Source organism: Dendrobium catenatum, unplaced genomic scaffold, assembly GCF_001605985.2.
Source record: "Dendrobium catenatum unplaced genomic scaffold, ASM160598v2 fragScaff_scaffold_186, whole genome shotgun sequence".
NCBI lineage: Eukaryota > Viridiplantae > Streptophyta > Magnoliopsida > Asparagales > Orchidaceae > Dendrobium > Dendrobium catenatum.
The window spans coordinates 348,869-365,991 of record NW_021318648.1 but is presented as its reverse complement, the minus strand read 5'-3'; the positions used below and the strand labels follow the sequence as shown (position 1 = coordinate 365,991).

At 38.7% G+C, this 17,123-nt stretch overlaps 2 protein-coding genes across 6 annotated transcripts; one reads left to right on the top strand and one right to left on the bottom strand.

The window, feature by feature from the left end:
• On the bottom strand, positions 1–10,475 carry LOC110096300 (putative pentatricopeptide repeat-containing protein At3g23330). Of its 5 annotated transcripts, none has more exons than XM_020822176.2 (4): positions 7,535–10,475; positions 7,270–7,457; positions 7,135–7,197; positions 1–385 (listed from the first exon to the last, which is right to left on the bottom strand). In XM_020822176.2, the coding sequence occupies exon 1, from the start codon at positions 10,254–10,256 to the stop codon at positions 8,049–8,051; it is 2,208 nt and encodes a 735-aa protein (XP_020677835.1). In that variant the 5' UTR covers positions 10,257–10,475; the 3' UTR covers positions 1–385; positions 7,135–7,197; positions 7,270–7,457; positions 7,535–8,048. The 5 variants fall into 5 exon arrangements, with proteins under 5 accessions (XP_020677835.1, XP_020677837.1, XP_028548742.1 ...); XM_020822178.2 differs by lacking the exon at positions 1–385 and adding an exon at positions 419–543; XM_028692909.1 differs by lacking the exon at positions 1–385 and adding an exon at positions 950–2,971.
• Positions 10,476–12,462: 1,987 nt separating this feature from the next.
• LOC110096286 (subtilisin-like protease SBT1.2) lies at positions 12,463–15,891 on the top strand. The gene is made up of 2 exons (XM_020822157.2): positions 12,463–12,887; positions 14,004–15,891. The coding sequence occupies exons 1-2, from the start codon at positions 12,463–12,465 to the stop codon at positions 15,889–15,891; spliced, it is 2,313 nt and encodes a 770-aa protein (XP_020677816.1).
• Positions 15,892–17,123: the final 1,232 nt, after the last annotated feature.

Here is a 17,123-nt window from a genome sequence, read left to right as displayed (position 1 = left end):
TAAGAAAACAGTCCCAAACAAAGCCCATGGGACGACTTTCTTACTGTTTTTTAAAAAAATTGTAATTTTTGTACGAATAAATTAATTTGAAAAGCAATAAAAAAGACGTCCCAAACAACATCATAATCATCAATGTGTTTGATGGAAAGAAAGCAGCAGCAGGCCTGAAGCTGTTTTGAGGCCTGCAGCTGCTTTCATACATTTTTAATTCATAAAACTGCTTTGATCCCTCCTCCTTCAACTGATAAGGATGAAATCTGGGAGAAGATACAGCGCCAGATAGCATCACATGAACAGAATTTTCAAATAGATTACGGGTAATATTGACAAACCTGGAAGAATCTTTTGGAGCGATGATGGTTGATGCTTCAAATTGGCTGCAAAACTAGTCAAGAAGCAATAAAAAAGGAACGTCACCATCCGTTCATAAATGATTTTTTAGAAGATGGGATAAGAACCAAAGCCTTGTGATTAATTGATTAATCACGGGTTGCAAGAAGAAATCATTAGCAGGAAATGAGATTAACCGGGAGGACACAGATCCTGAAAATCAGGAAGAAAGAATTCCTTTGATTTGCTTCTCCCAGTTTAAAAAGATAAAGATACATAGCATAAGAGAGCTTCAGGTTGTCTTTGGGCAATAAGAAATTAGGAAAGAAAACATCAAAGTTATTTTTATTAAAAGATATATGAAAAAAATAGCAAGATACAGTTGGATCTTCAATTAGAGAGGAAGATCCGGCTTTCCTAAATCTCTAGCCTCCGGCTAGAGCCCAAATAACCTAAGAAATTCTAATTTCAGCAAACTTCCTAAAAAATCTTCCTAAACAGCTCTTTTTAAATTGATGGTTTGATCGGCATGCACGAGACGGAACTCTCTGCCTCTGTTGTTCGTAAGCCAGCCCTGTATAGACCGGCTGGACCGGTCTTGTAAGCCAGCCCTGTATAGACCGGCTGGACCGGTCTAACATAAAGTTTCTTGTCTAGTAATGAAAACTACTATCACCGAATGCACACAAACAAGCATAGTTTTCATGCAGGGGTGCAGGATTATATGGTCTAGGAAAATCACAACCACAAGGCAAAACTAACGCCTTTGTTGGAGCCTCCATGATATGTGATAGAAAAGTTAGGGTCAATTTTCTTTAGACTCATAGGGTTTATTTTAATAAGATTTTCATTGATGTTGTATCAGCATTTATTTAGATCTAGCATCGAGACCCTCTATTAGCAAAAGCACCCATAGGTCATTATCTCTCCTACTCATGAGAAAACACTCTTGATTAAGTTACTTAGGCTTAGATTTAGGCTTCATTTGGGGCGGCTTTCTTAATGCTTTCTAAAGCCGCTTTCTAGTACAAAAATTTCAAATTCAAAAAATTTTTATTAAAAAAAAAATACTTTATGAAAAATAAAAAAGTTGTCCCAAACAAAGTCTTAATATTCAAAATTTAATTTAAGGGGAATGCTAGGGAGATGCAATTAAACTGATTAAAATATAATGATTTTTCATCCCATGTAAACCAACGGTCCCAATTTGCTTTTGTTAGAAGTTTTTAATTCCTAAAAGACAAGTATCTTGATTAGAAACTATGTATTGCCACATCTTCGGTATATTGAGCAGATCAGAGTGGAAATATATGGGGTTAGGATGAGCTATTGAGATTGATATCAACTCATTTACAGGCGTAGGACTAGCTATAACTTTTTTTTTTTTTGGGTAAATTTGGCCAGAGCCTTTTATTCATCATAGGAAAAATAAAAATACAATGAAAAAGGTAAATGACTGTAAATTCTGACAACAAAGAGAAATACAGAAGGAGATAGCTAAAACAGTATACAGACAGAATAAAACTCGGAAGAAAAGACTTAGTTCCTTCGTCGAGCTCTGAACTCAGTTAGACTAGATTGAATAACAGAAAGCATATACTCTGGTTGCCCGAAGACCCTCCTAGAGTATTTAAAGTCAGGCTATCATCATCGTTCAGGCTGATAAAAGTCCATCAAAGCCTGACAGTAAATTCGATCAAAAAGAGACCCAGCGAAAACAAGCGAAGCAGCCTTCACAATGTGCTTCCATAGCCAGATAAAGAAATCTGAAATCCAGATATCATAGCTAATAGAGAGCACTAACCCAGTGCCAAAGAGTAATTTTTATTTCCATTTCCATTTCAACGACTTTATTCTCACTTCCTTTGCAATTTCGGATGCCAAAGTAGTAAAACACTTAGCCGATGAATTAAACCTTTGGTTATTCCTTTCCCTCCATAAATGGTATACAGTGGCATTGAATAATAAGAGACTGTATGACTTATTCTTATTTTCACCCGGCAAGCCTTCAATAAAATCAAGGGCCTGAGACACATTGGGCCTTAACAAAAAGTTTTGCAAGGTAGGAATAAGCCTAATAAGAGTTTTATATGAATAATGACATTCAAAAAATAAATGCCGATTGGATTCCAGATTATCCTGACAGAAGTAACACTTTGGATTATCAATATAAATGCCTTTCCAAGCTAAAACCTCAGCTGTTTTAATCTTATCAAAAAGAGTCATCCAAGTATAAATAGAGAATATAGGAGAATGCCTCTTATGCCAAACAAGATGGGACCAGTCCACAGAGTCTTGAGTTTCAAAGAATTTCAAGTAATAATCTTTATACGAGTGCTTAGTATTGCCTTTCCAGGTGAGGCTACAAGTGTGATCCAGAGCTAGAGTAATGTTATAGATAAAGTTTCTGATGTCTTCCCTAATAGAGTCAGGTATGCACCAGTTCCCATTTTGTATCCAACTATCAATAGATTCATTATCCTTGCAAAAATTGAGAGAGGAAATTTCAGGGAATTTATTAGACAGTTTTTCCCCCATACACCAATGATCCCACATAATCGATGCCTTGCATAAACGATGAGGAGAGAAGAGGAAATTTTCTCTAACCCGAATAGCAGAATGACAAATACCCTTCCAAAATCTGGTTCAAAGAGTAACGTTACTTTTCAAAGGATTTGAATTATTGTACATTCTGCTAATGATAAAGCAGTTATATGCAAACCTCATAGCTAAAATAGATGGAATACCAAGCCCACCATTACTCAAGGGTTTACAGGTATTCTCCCAAGAAATAAGATGCATCCTTTTCCCAATAGTATTACCAAAATAAAGAAATATGGCGCATGCTTTACTAATGCTTTTAATGATTGTATTAGGGACAAAGATAGCTCTAACCCAATACACCGCAGTGTTTGAGATTGTGTATTTAATATACTGCATTCTGCCAGCTAAGGACAAAGTATTAGCTTTCCAACCAGTGAGGAGAAGATTAATCTTTTCCAGAAGGGGGTTAAAATCTGAGATTTTGATCTTCCCTGAGGAAATAGGGATGCCAAGGTATGTAAATTTGTTTGAAACATTGGGGATCTTCAGGATTTGGGCCAAATCCAAAGCATTAGGCGTGTGTTGTGAGAAAGAGACTATACACTTTTTCATTAAATAATTTAAAGACAAAGTAAAGTTGCTTGTTTGGATGTACTGTACATATTTGACAAGAGCTTAAATGCATAGCATAAATATCACTTGTCAACGGATTTCATTTGATTTGAAGAGAATGTTTGTTACACATATGGGATCTTTATGTGGTTTTAATTGGTCGATTTGGTTTTGATTGATTGACTAATTAGGATGGTAGTTCGCCCGAGTTTAAATTAGGTTGGGTTTTGCATCATTCAAAGGCTCAACTTCAGATCTAATGGGTTTATAGGCCTTGTGCTAACTTAAATTGATTGGAAAGGATTGGGAAGGCTAATAGGAGGGACTAATTATCTCAAGGATGAGGAAAACAGATTGATGGGTCCACTACCTTGCCGGCTAGGTAGGGTGGCCCGATTACTTTAGTTCGACGAGTTTATTAGCTTTATTTAAGCCACATTAATTGGGAAGAGGCTTATATCTATTTCAAGGGGAGAGAGTGGATTTCCAACCTTGATATCAAGGAAATCCTAACAATGGGCCTTACAGCCTTAACTTAGGCAAGTTAACCAGTTTGGTTTAATTTAATTGGCCTGTTGGATTTAGGTTGGCCCATTAATTAGGAAGGGTTTAAATTGATTGGTTTACTTTTGACTTCAATATAACATATATGTTAACGTGCATATCAAGAAGATGACTCACTAGAACCCTTGGATTAAGCGGGAGATAATAAGATCAAACTTTGGTCCTTAACCTATCTAATTAAGCAATTGAGTCAATAATGGAAGTATTTGAGTTAGGAGCTTCAGGGATTATCCTCAAGAGGACATTATAGCCCTCTTTGTCTTATCCAAGATTTATTGCGACTTTTGGGTCAAGTTTGGTATCACTTGGAACTAAGAGGCACACCAATGACTGAGGCTTTTCACAAACTTGGATGTCTTGGCATAAACTACTATAGTTATAGCTACAGTAGGGGCAAAGCAAATCAACAGTTTGGAGCCAACGATTGAAAGAGTAAAGATGACACAACAAACTGCAACATTCGGACTGTTGTGCGCAAAGTTTTTTGTTGTGCCCGTAGGTAGATTGGCGTGCATTGCAAATTTCCCATTTCTGCTCATAGGGAGACTATTGTGTATATTACAAGTACCCCTAATCATGCATGTAGGTGAGCTACCACATTCATTAAAGTTTGTAATATCCACTTGTAGGCCGGTCGATATGATCATTGCAAGTACCTCATTCTTAGAAGTAAATTATTCTGTTCATTACGAGTCCCCTATAGTCGCCTGTAAGTGAGCTGTCATTTTCATTCCAGGTTTCTTGCTTACTGAATTATATTTAATTCGCATCAAGTTCTACCTTCATGTTTCAATTTTTAATTTCAATCCTGATTTAATATTCTATTGGCATGGTTTGAGGAACCTTCCAAAAATAACTTCCCTTATTTTAGGAAAGAATTTAAATTCAAATATGTTGGAATTTGAATTCAAAATAGTTTCCAAATTTAGGGGAACTAATTTAGGAAAGTAATTGAATGCAAAGATTGTAAAGTTTGGGAATCCCAAGGAAGGAAGAGGTGGCCGAAGACAAAGAGGAAGGGCTTAGGGTTTGGGTGTCGGCTAAGTGAAGGGGAGGAGCCTTACGGCTGGCAGCTTGGAGGTGGGAAAAAAATGGGAGGTCGGCCGAGGTTGTGGGGGTAGTGGAATTCGGCCAAGAGAGGGAGGAAGGGAGATATGGCCAGCGATTTGTGGGGGAAAGGGAGGAGGAAGGGGAAAGAGGAGGTCGTCCACGAACCCGGATGCGTCCTGCAGTTGGTGGGTATTGTGATGCCCTCACCTAGGAACTTCAATCTCTCCAAGAACTCTCAAGCTCTCCCAAAACACACAAGTGCAGAAATTTCTTGTAATAATATTCATTAAGCATCATAAGCATAGAAGGAGGCTATAAATAGTCCCCAAATACAATGACAGAACAAAAGACAATAGTGCCCCCTCGGGATCACAAACGCCTACTCCCTAAAGTGAGGGTAAAACGGAAAATAAACAACAATAAATCAAATAAAATAAATAACTCAAAAATAAAGTGGTGTAATTGTGGTTGTTGGTCGTCGATCCCGTCTCTGGTAAACTCTCCATGGTCGGATGTCCTCATCATGGAGAATCAAGATGTGGAGAAGTTGTAGCATCCAAATTGGAGGGAATTAGGCTTAGATCATCTCCAAACGAAAATTCATTTTCTACTCCAAAATGCAGTAATTCATCTCCAACCGAACTCTATTTCTTAACATAAAAAAGAATATTATGTGTATATTCTTTCTCAACTATACACACTAGCCTTTCTCCCCTCTGCTTTCTCTACTTCCACTAAAAATATGTTTGTGAATAGGGTGACGCTAATATTTGCGTCGCACTGTTCATGAACGAGAGAATGGCGTGCCCTATGCCATTCGATTGGAGAAATTTGCAGACGCCAAATAGGGGTATAGAATTCAGTTGGAGATTCCCTTATGTTATATTTGTTTATTGTTTATTGAATTGAGAAGCTGTTTGCAAGGATAAGAAGATGGGCAGCTTCTATTTTGGGGTATTTGATAGGATTTGTGGCAGGGATCTGGACTAGCTAGGTGGTTGAGGTAGATGCAAGTAGAGGAATTGACAGTAAATATAATATAATAAGATTTTATAAAAAAATTTCTTGTTATTAGATACACGCAAGCGCGCGCGCGCGCGCACGCACACACACACACACATATATATATATATATATATATATATATATTCTTTTTAATAAGTTTAGCCAGAATTAAGAAAAAAAGGGATAAATCATGCAAATTTTCATTACTTGCAACTTAGTCTTCTTAATTCCACTTTTTTCCTTTCTCTTTCCTATAAAATAGCTAGTAAGGAAAATATTGGTGAGCTATGAGGCTCAATAAGCTATGCAAATTCAATAACAATTAAAATGCAATAATATAATGAATTATAACATTGACCTAATCATTGGATCAATTTATCATTATTTGGAAAAAACATCATAAAAATTATATCGGACATCATCCTTTATGTCATTTGAGGCAGATATTGAATATTTAGTCTTTTAAAGGATTTGTCTATACTTTCATACAGTATTCAAAAGAGTCCAAGTAGACCTGACATTATCATCATTGAATTTCATAAAGATTCCTTTTAACTCTTTAGGGGTCCCTTTTGCCCCACTTGCTATGTATGTATCAATTGCTCATCTACAATACATGTTTCATATTGGGTCACTTTTGCCCACCTAATAAAAAGTTGCATTAAGCTACTAGAATAAAGCCAACAAGTAACAATATTAGTGTTAGCCTTGAACATGCCATCCATTTCTTAGCAACCAATAAAATTTCATCCTCTAAGTCCAAGAAAGAGTACCTATTGATGCATAAATTCTCCAATTCTTCTACAACCCCCTTATAGATCAGTCAAAGAACCAAAAGGAAGCACATAATCAACTATAGCAACCCAACTAAAGGATTTTTTTAAAAATGTGGACCAACATGAAGTAACTGAAAGAGTTTAATGTAACTTACCCTTTAATATACCATAAATCCGCTAGATTAAAAAAAATGGCACATGATAATACCAAACTTCTGAAAAATCTCAAACCAAAAATGTGCATGTTACATACCTTTTAAGACTACAAATAAAAGAATGATGCAAGCTTTTGCATTTTGCAAGACACGAGTAAAACCTGAGAATAAAAAAGGAACATTCTTCAATTATCATATAGTTCAATGGACTAAGCAAAATACAACACATTCACCTTAAATTTGTGAACTATCTCAGTAAGAAATCCTTATTGAGCAATGCTCTGTCACTTTTATGGAGGTGCGTTGTCCCATCACAACGCAGGGCCGTCTAGGATACCAATGGAAACTTCTCATTATAGCATGAAAAATACCAATATCCAAAGAAGCTGAAGAGCTTCTTAATACTATGCAGGTTGCCTCCCTATCAAGAAGAGTGAAGGTAAAGGACAAAAGTTTTAAAGTGCATAATAAATGATAAAATGAACAGAAAATTAATACCTGAGGAATGGTTCCATTGAATCACTCGCTAATTTTAAAGATGCTGAAGAGATGATGATCTAGCACCCGCAAGTTTCATAACAAGGGTGCCCAACTGCCCATAAATGCTTCTAGGTAAAACAAGTGGTGGCTTATCAACAGGAAGGGAAGCACATAAAGTAATGCACTCCCTGAAGCATCATTTTGTACCACAATGCTCTAGGAATTCAAGGTCCGCATTTCCATACCATAGGGCATCTCCAACCGAAAAACTCATTTTTCACTTCAAAATGCAGCAACTTGTCTCCAACCGAACTCCATTTTCCAACACCAAAAAAAGAATATTCCTAATATATTCTTTCTCATACTTCATTTTCTATATTTTCAAATTAAAAAAAAAAACCAAGTAGCGAGTGAACAATGCGACGCAATACCGGCGATGAAATAACGGCAAAAATGCCGATGGGTTGGAGCGACAGAAGAACGACAAACACCTGTATGGGCCGTATGGCGTTCCATTGGAGATGCCCTAATTCTACCAGAAGTCACCACAAGAACACCCATTGTCTTTAAAATGATGAAAGCGGTTAAAATCCCTCACAATGATCTCCCTTCCAACAATCTTTGAAATAAACTTTATGGCAGTGTGGCAATCAACACATACTCGAATATTCTTTGTCACTCGGATGGTAGTACCAGGAGGAGTACTTATAATACCAAACACTATTGCAAGCCTCTCACTATGACCACACAAATTAGCAATCTTCTGCTCTTCTTCAACATCGTGTAGTACATCTTCCGTGTTTGGGACATATCCTTCTCTCTTCATCTGATCCTTCAATGCTTCCCAAGCCTCGGTTATATTCCCATAACAAGGATGGGATACATCATGAGCTACAAATCCATGAACCTTGTTCTTAATTTCAATCCAGCTACAAGCAGGCTGCTTCTTTAATCCTTTCTTTCGCATAATCATCCTCATATCTGCTGCTTCCTTCCATTTCCCAGAAGCTGAATAGATATTTGACATAATAAGATGAGGTGCTATCTCTGATGGCTCAAGTTCAAAGATTTTCTTAGCTACCTTCTCTGCCAACTCTGCATTCTTGTAGACCCTGCAAGCTCCAAGCAATATGGACCAAACACTAGAAGTAGGCTTTATGTGCATTTTGGAGATGAAGTCATAGGCTTCCTCTACTTTCCCTGCGCGACCAAGAACATCAGCAACCGCAGCGTAATGCTCTAAACAAGGAGTGATTCCATAATCCTTAGTCATTCTATCAAAAAATTTCTGGGCCTCATCCACCAATCCAGCATGGCTGCACGCGGTTAGAACTGCCACAAAGGCCACATAATTCGGCTTGCCATTCTCCATCTCCATTCTTCGAAATAAATTGAGAGCCTCATATGCTGGTCCATGTAAAGCATAACCCATTATCATGGCTGTCCACGCAACCATATCAACTGATGGCATCGCATCAAAAATCCTTCGGGCAACACATATATTTCCACATTTGGCATACATATCAACAAGTGCACTTTGGACAAATACATTGCCATCAAAACCTCCTCTGATAACATAACTATGAAGTTGCTTGCCAAGATGAAGGGTTGTTCGGTGTGCACATGCAGGCATAAGACAGGAGAAGGTCACCGCCATAGGCTTTAGTTTCACCGCCAACATTTCTCTGAACAATCTAAGACCTTCATCAAACTGACCATTTTGAACAGAAGCTGCGATTATAGAATTCCAAGCAACGGCATCTGGGTTTGGTAGGAAGCCCATGACACGATATGAGTACTCCACCAGCGTGCATTTTGCGTACATATCAATCAAGCTACTGCCAATAAATACTTCTCTATCCAGTCCATTTCTAATTGTGTATCCATGGATCTCCTTTCCCTTTGAAACATTTCCAAGCTCTGCAAATATTGGAATCACGGTTGATAGCGTAAATGAGTCAGGCCTCAAACCAACACTGATCATTTCCATAACCATTCTCAAAGCCTCTACATAAAGCCCATTCTCCACATCCCCACCAATCACTGTGTTCCAAGACACCACATCTCGTTCAGGCATTTCGTCGAACAGCTTCCTTACGCTTTCCATGGGAGAAGCTCCCGCAGACACCCGCGAAATGTTTCGTTCCAAATTCCCTAGCTTGCTAACACATCCACCACCAAAATCTCTGCTTAGCATTTCCTCTGACCGGTTAAGGTCGTTCTGGAAACAGCCCAACTTGCAGTACAAGTTCATGAGGGCATTGCCGGTGAAAAGGTCGGAATCAAGGCCAAAAGAAATGGCGCAGGCGTGCAGGGATTCACCAAGCTTAGAGCTTCTAAGAGCGGCGCATGCTTTGAGTACATTGGGGAGAAGTTTGTGATTGGGTGGAGCGCCGGTGGAGCGCATGCGTTGGAAGAGCGAAAGTACAAGAGAGAAGAGACCAGCAGCAGCGGAGCAGCTGATGATAGAGGTCCAGGAAGAGGAGGAAGGTGAGGGAATGGAGGAGAAGGCACGAAAAGAATCGTCAGGGAGACAAAGGCGAGAGTATATGGCGAGGATGGAGGAAGAAGTGTAGGTAAAAGAGTAGCCTTTCAAAAGTTGGGCGTGGAGTTGTTGCGCTTGGCATCGCGAATGGATTGAGGAGGGATCGCAGAGGAGAGATTTGGCAATGGATTTGGTTGTTGCGGCGGCGGCGGCAGTGGCAGCGGTTTGAGCTGCTTGAACCGCGGAAGCCGCCATCTTCTTCCTTCCTTGACGATGCCTCTGACTAAGAACAGTACTAGGATGACTTCCACAACAAGCTCTTGTAACGCATCAATTCCATTGAGGCGTGACACCAAGGACCTCCTATTGCAAACTTCTCTTCTCCAACACATGCCAATGTATCGCTAGGCCTTCCCCAACGAACATCATCCACAAGTTCAAATTTCAAACTGGTTCAACGAACATCTTCCACGACTTATTTCTATAAGAAAAATAACGGTCACTAATATTTCTCTAGCAACACAGTTTACATTCAACTCTAACACCTCATAAGCTAGTCTCTCCCAATGTACCCAATCATACATTCTATGCCCATGTCTAACGTCGTTTAGAGATCATCAGAATGTGTCACGTTACCCTTGCTCAGTGTTGTAGCTCGATATGCTCAGTACCGCTCTGTACCACTGCTCGTACCACTGTTCGGTACCGCTGACGTGACGCATTCTGATTGGTCTCCTAACAGCATTCTGCGCCGGTCTTCGCACAGAATAAATCTCTCCCAATACAGATCTCTAATTTTGTCGAGTTATGTACTAATATCCTATTAATGATTTAGAAGAAGAGATAAAATATGTAATATCATAAATTTCACAATAAAATTATCTCATCTTTATTATCATTTTTTCTTTATTTTCTCACATAAGAAATATCAAGAGCCAATCATTTTGTTGGATTCTTTCCCCCCTCTCCTATTAAGTTTAATTAATTAACCAATAATCTCCTTAAATCATCAGATCGCATTATTGAAAATATAATGCAAGCTCTATCATTGATAATTAAATAAAATTTTAACATTAAATTATATTCTATTACTTTATCAATGTTTAATTTAAAGGACTGCTGTAGATGTCAGCTCCCGTTTGCATCAAGGATATCAATAAATAACCTAACTCGAATTTGAATCAAGAAATCTTGGTCAGGTTGACTCGAGTACGATTTGGTTTAGATGTTTTGACCAGTGTTGAGTTCAATTTGACCTGCAAATGTCTTTTTTATCCAAAAAAAACTCATTTATTATTATTATTTATTTATTTGTGGGTATAGTTTTCTTTTTTTTTTTTTAATCAAATATCCTAAAATTTATAGTTAATAAATTATAAAATTATTTTTTTTAACCAAAACACGTTAGGTTCATTTGGATTGCTAGTGGGTTAGATTCAAGTTGGTATTTTTAACCCGTTTATTAAACTGATTTGGTTCAGATTGCTTGAATTCTGATTAGACCGAAATTTGACTCATCACCCATTTTACCACCCCTAATTTTCATTATAATTTACTAGTGAGAGAATAATTAGGCCCTAGTTTTGAAATAGAGATGTAATGACATATATTAATATGTTGTGAGGCCAACTTGGACTCACGATTTGCTATGGGAGTGGATCCATATATAAATTAGGGGTGTCAATATTTGACACGACCCGAAAATCCGACTCAAATCTGACCAGAAAATTTCGGGTTAGGGGCAACCAGAACCCGAAACGGGTCGGGTTCTTCAACATTTCGACCCGTTTCAAAAATCGGGCCGGGTTCGGGTTAACCCTTTGACCCAAAATTGACCTGAAAACCTGATTTTGACCCGGCAACCCGAGATTGACCTGATTTTGACTCGTTTTTTTACCCGAAAAAGAGGAGGCATACCCATTTTTTTACCCGAGAAAGAGGAGATAGACTCTTTTTTGACCCGAAAACTAGCAAATTTTTGTTGGAAACGGGTCATTCGGGCAGTGTCGAGTTGACCCAGACCCGAAGCGGTAGGGTTCGAGTCAGGAAAATTGATCCGTTTTCAAAAACGGGTCGGGTTCGAGTTGACCAGAATAGTAGTTCGACCCGATCCCGACCTGTGACCCGAAATTGACGCCCCTAATATAAATTATAATGCAAAAGAAGACTTCTTATTTTCTTAAATTCAAATATTACTTGTTCATAATATGCCATTCATTTTTCTTCTATAAATTTCCTCTCTTTTTTTTCAAATTCATCATATAACTATATGTATTTTATTTGTTTATTTCATCGTAATTCAAATGACACTCACTCATTCACCCTAATTAAAAATCCTATCTATGAGCAATGTACCCTCTTCCATTACCAATCAAATGATTGAAGAAATGCATCCAAAGCTCACGCTTTTCTCATCTCCAATCTCTCACATTCCTTCCCTTCATTTCTCCATCACATCTCAATGGCGTTTTCCTTCTCTTCCCCTTCAATCACATTATTACTCCTCCTCATCCTCTCATCACCCCTTCTTCTATCAACACAAGCCCTGCTCCTTCCGGTGATCGCCGGCGACGATCGAACTGAAGTCACCACCTATATTGTGCACGTTGAGAGGCCGGAAAACACCAGTCTTTTATTCGATGACGAGTGGCTGACAAGTTATCACCTCTCCTTTCTCCCTAACGCCACTCTAGACTCCGGCGAGCCGCGCCTTATATATTCCTACCGCGAGGCTATAAGTGGCTTCGCGGCAAGGTTGACGGCAGATGAAGCTCGAGCAATGAGATCTATTAACGGCTTTCTACATGCTTATGTTGATCGCCGGCGACGTCTGCTCACCACACATACGCCGGAGTTCCTCGGCCTGAGTAAGAGCGGCGGCTTCTGGTATTGATTCATATTGGATAAATTTTTTATTAGTTTTTAGGGATATTTACATGAATATACTATACTTTTTATTTATTTGCATAACTAATAATTTAATTTAATATTTATTTATATAATATTCAATTATTTAAGCACATCAAAATAAAATACATAAAAATGTATTTTATTTTTAATAAATATTTTTTCCTTTCGAATAAATTGATTTGATATTTACAAGCAAAATATTATTATTGTGACAAATATGTGAATTACTCTATTGATAGCTATAAAATAATTAAATAGATATAAAATAGAAATAAAGCTTTATAATTATTTTACTTTATGCAAATAATTATATTTATTTGATATTAAATAATTTTTATAATTTATAAGAAATAAACTTTGGATTCCATCTATGTAGAAATTTATAATCATTTGTGGATTTCACATGATAAATATTTACTGAGTTGATTAAGGAGCATTGATGATATGTTACTCATAAAACAAATGCCCAAATGTTAAAAATATTTTGAAAATAAATCTAATACTAATGCCAAGAAAGAAATATTTTATTTGCTTCTTCTTATTTTCTTATAGTGTATAGGAGAAATTATTATATGCGGAGTCTGGACAAGTTCGGACGCCGATGAACTGAGCAGGGACAAGGTTGAGCTCAAGCTCAAACTTATATAATATATGAATTTGAATTTAAGCTTAAACTTCGTCGCATATTAGAAAGTATAAATTTAAGTATAAACTGGAATTGAAGCTTAAAATAATTACTAGAAACTATAAATTAATTTGAAAATATATTAATTATTTTAAAATTAAAATAAGGTGATTTATGTATTGATTTAAGTTCAAAAAAAATAATTTATGAATTGATTCATCTACTTAGTTGTTAAATGTACCATAACTATTTTAAAATGACAAAATAATTTATCAATTTTATACCTTTAAAATAATCCCTATAGTGAATATAAAAATAAAATAGAATTTAGAAATTTTATTATGTAACAAATAATACCTTCAGAAATTACGAAAAATAAATAAATTTTGTTGAAGATTTATAGATGCGATTGTATTAAACATCCCTTAATTCCTACTTCCTTTTTCTTTTCTTTTTTTTTTTCTGAGGACCTCCGCCGACTATGGCAGAGGCACCATCATCGGAATCCTGGACACCGCCGTAGATATCAGCCACCCTTCCTTCAACGACAACGGGATGCCGCAGCCGCCGCCATACTGGAGAGGCGGCTGCGACACCTTCCCCTGCAACAACAAAATCATCGGCGTCAAGTCATTCAGCAGTAGCTGCCGCATTCTATCTCCGGCTGACAACAACCACACCGAGCACGGCACACATGTTGCCGGCATCGCCGCTGGCGTCTTTGTCGAGGGCGCAGAGGTCCTCGGCAACGGTAAGGGCGTCTCGGCCGGTATGGCGCCCAAAGCTCACCTCGCCGTTTACCAAGTCTGCTCTGAAGGTGACTGTGCAGATAGCGATGTGCTCGCCGGAATAGACCAGGCTATATACGATCGAGTCGATCTGATTTCCATTTCATTTGGTTCTGATGATTCTCGGCCTTTTTATGAAGACAGTGTGGCGATTGGGTCTTACTCGGCGCTGAGACAGAGGATATTGACGGTAGCAGCGGCGGGAAATGGTGGGCCGGTGGAGGGGACGGTGGCGAATGATGCGCCGTGGATTTTGACGGTTGGGGCGAGTACTACTGACCGGAGGATTACGGTGACGGTGAAGCTCGGAGACGGAACAGAACTTGTAGGAGAATCAGCTTACCAGCCAAGCTATTTCAATTCAACGGAAGCGCTGCCTCTTACATTCCCGGGATTTGAAATCCAGGGCGGCGGGAGTAAAGGTTGCAGAAACGATTCGTTTGATGGAGTTGATATTGGCGGGAAAATCGTATTGTGTGAGACTGGGTTTGGTGTGGAGAATATCGAGAAAGGTAAGAATGTGAGAAACGCGGGAGGAGCTGCCATGATTGTGTTGAACCAAGCGGAGGAAGGAGAGACGACTTTATCAGAATCTCATGTCCTTCCTGCAGCTCATTTGAGCTACTCAGCCAGGTGTTCGATCTTATCATACTACAATTATTCGGCGAATTCGAATCCTACGGCGGCTTTCGTATTCGGCGGAACGAGTCTCGGTGCTCTTTCCTCTCCGGCGGTGGCATCATTTTCGTCGCGGGGGCCAAGCTTGCACAACGGTGGAATTCTGAAGCCAGACATCATTGGCCCTGGCGTGAACATATTGGCGGCATGGCCGAGCAAGGTCGGTCCTGATAACCATATCACCACTTCGTCTACAGAACCAAATTTCAATTTTCAGAGCGGAACCTCTACAGCCACTCCCCATCTTTCCGGAATTGCAGCTCTTCTACGAAGCGTTCATCCTCATTGGTCTGCTTCGGCGATCAAATCAGCTATCATGACATCAGCAGACACAGAAGATGCAGAAGGAAACCCAATCACAGATCAGCTCAACAACGCCACTGCGGCCAGCCGCTTCGCCATGGGAGCAGGACAAGTAAATCCCTCAAAAGCCAATAATCCAGGACTCGTGTACAATCTGCACTCGCACAGGTACAAACGTTATCTGTGCGGGCTTGGATACACCGACCGTCAAGTGACGACGATCACCCAGCACCACGCCAGATGCTGGAGGTACCGCCGTGAGCTCGGGCCGGAGCAGCTGAACTACCCGTCGATATCGGTTGCACTGGGCTCGCCGTCGACGAAGACGGTGAGTAGGTGGGTGAAGAACGTGGGAGAGGACAATGCGACCTATTATGCCAAGATTGAGAGGCCGGAAGGGGTAAAGGTGGAGGTTTTTCCTCCCAGGCTTTACTTTCCCCGGCGCTATGATGCCAGAAGGTTTCAAGTTGTGCTCACAGCAGATAGGGGTAAGTTGGCCGGTGGTGGCGCAGCGGTGGGGCAGCTCTCCTGGGTTTCCGACGACCATGTTGTGAAGAGTCCCATATCTGTCACCTTAACTTTGTAAGAATGATCATGGTGTGAAGAGCTCTCTCGGGTTTGTAATGGCCAGGTTGTGAAAAGTCCTATGTCTGTCACTTTTCTCGTAGAAAGACAGAAGGAATGATCATGGAATGAAGTTGTCTCATATTCACTGTTGATTAGGATGCCACTTAAGAATGATCATGTTTGAACACTTTGTGGAGAAAGCAATAAGATAGTTCAGTGGGGAAACGAGCATGATGGAACAGTAAACGAGTAGTACAATTAACGTTTATAAGAATGAAGAAAAAGGTGGTTGTTTTACCGGTTAACAACAACAACAAACAATCTAAAGTCTTTATCCCAATACGTGGGATCGGCTAATTGAATCCTTTTTTATCCATTGTGTCTTATTAAAAGTCAAATTCTCGTTTAAATCTAATAAGAAAGATCATTTCTAATATTTTCTTACCAAGTCTTTTTAGGTCTGCCTCTACCTTTCTTTATATAATTCAAATCTAATACCTCTACTTTCCTAACCGGGTCATCGGAAGGCCGCCATTTTATGTGACCAAACCATCTAAGGTGATTCTCTCTAATCTTATCTTCTACTGGTGCCACTCTAACCTTTTCACATATATGCTCATTTTGTATCATATCTCTAAGGGTAAAGCCACTCATCCACCTGAGCATCCTCATCTCTACCACGCTTAACTTAGTATTATGCTTCATCCTCTTGCAAATGTCTAGTGAGAACATCCATGACTAAAGCAAAAAGATATGGGCTTAAGGCTGATCCTTGATGTAATCCAACTGAAATAGGAAAAAAACTTGGTCAAACCATCTTGTGTTTGAACACAAGTAATATCTCATGCATACATATCTTTAATGATTTGAATATAAGCATTATTTACTCCTTTATTTTCAAGAACTCTCTATAGCACTTCTCTTGGAACCTTATCATATGATCTAAATCAATAATATCATATGTAGATCCTCCCTATTTTCTATATATTTCTCCATCAAACCTCTTAATAAATGTATGGCTTCCATAATCCATAGTTGAAAAACATTAGTGTCACGTCGCAACCTATGCTCCATAACTCGCTTCCATAGTTTTAAAGTATGACACATTAACTTAATTCATTTATAATTTGCACAATCTTGTGCATCACCTTTATTTTTAAAAATAGGGATTAACATACTCATTCTCCACTCATCTGGCATCTTTTTAGTCTTCAAAACAATATTCAAAAGTTTAGTAAGCCAAGAAATTTC

Excerpts from the sequence above, each read along its gene's own strand:
- LOC110096300 (XM_020822176.2), bottom strand. The coding sequence starts at position 10,256 with ATGGCGGCTTCCGCGGTTCAAGCAGCTCAAACCGCTGCCACTGCCGCC.
- LOC110096286 (XM_020822157.2), top strand. The coding sequence starts at position 12,463 with ATGGCGTTTTCCTTCTCTTCCCCTTCAATCACATTATTACTCCTCCTC. Across the intron at positions 12,888-14,003 it reads AGTAAGAGCGGCGGCTTCTG|GACCTCCGCCGACTATGGCA; the intron begins GTATTGATTCAT and ends TTTTTTTCTGAG.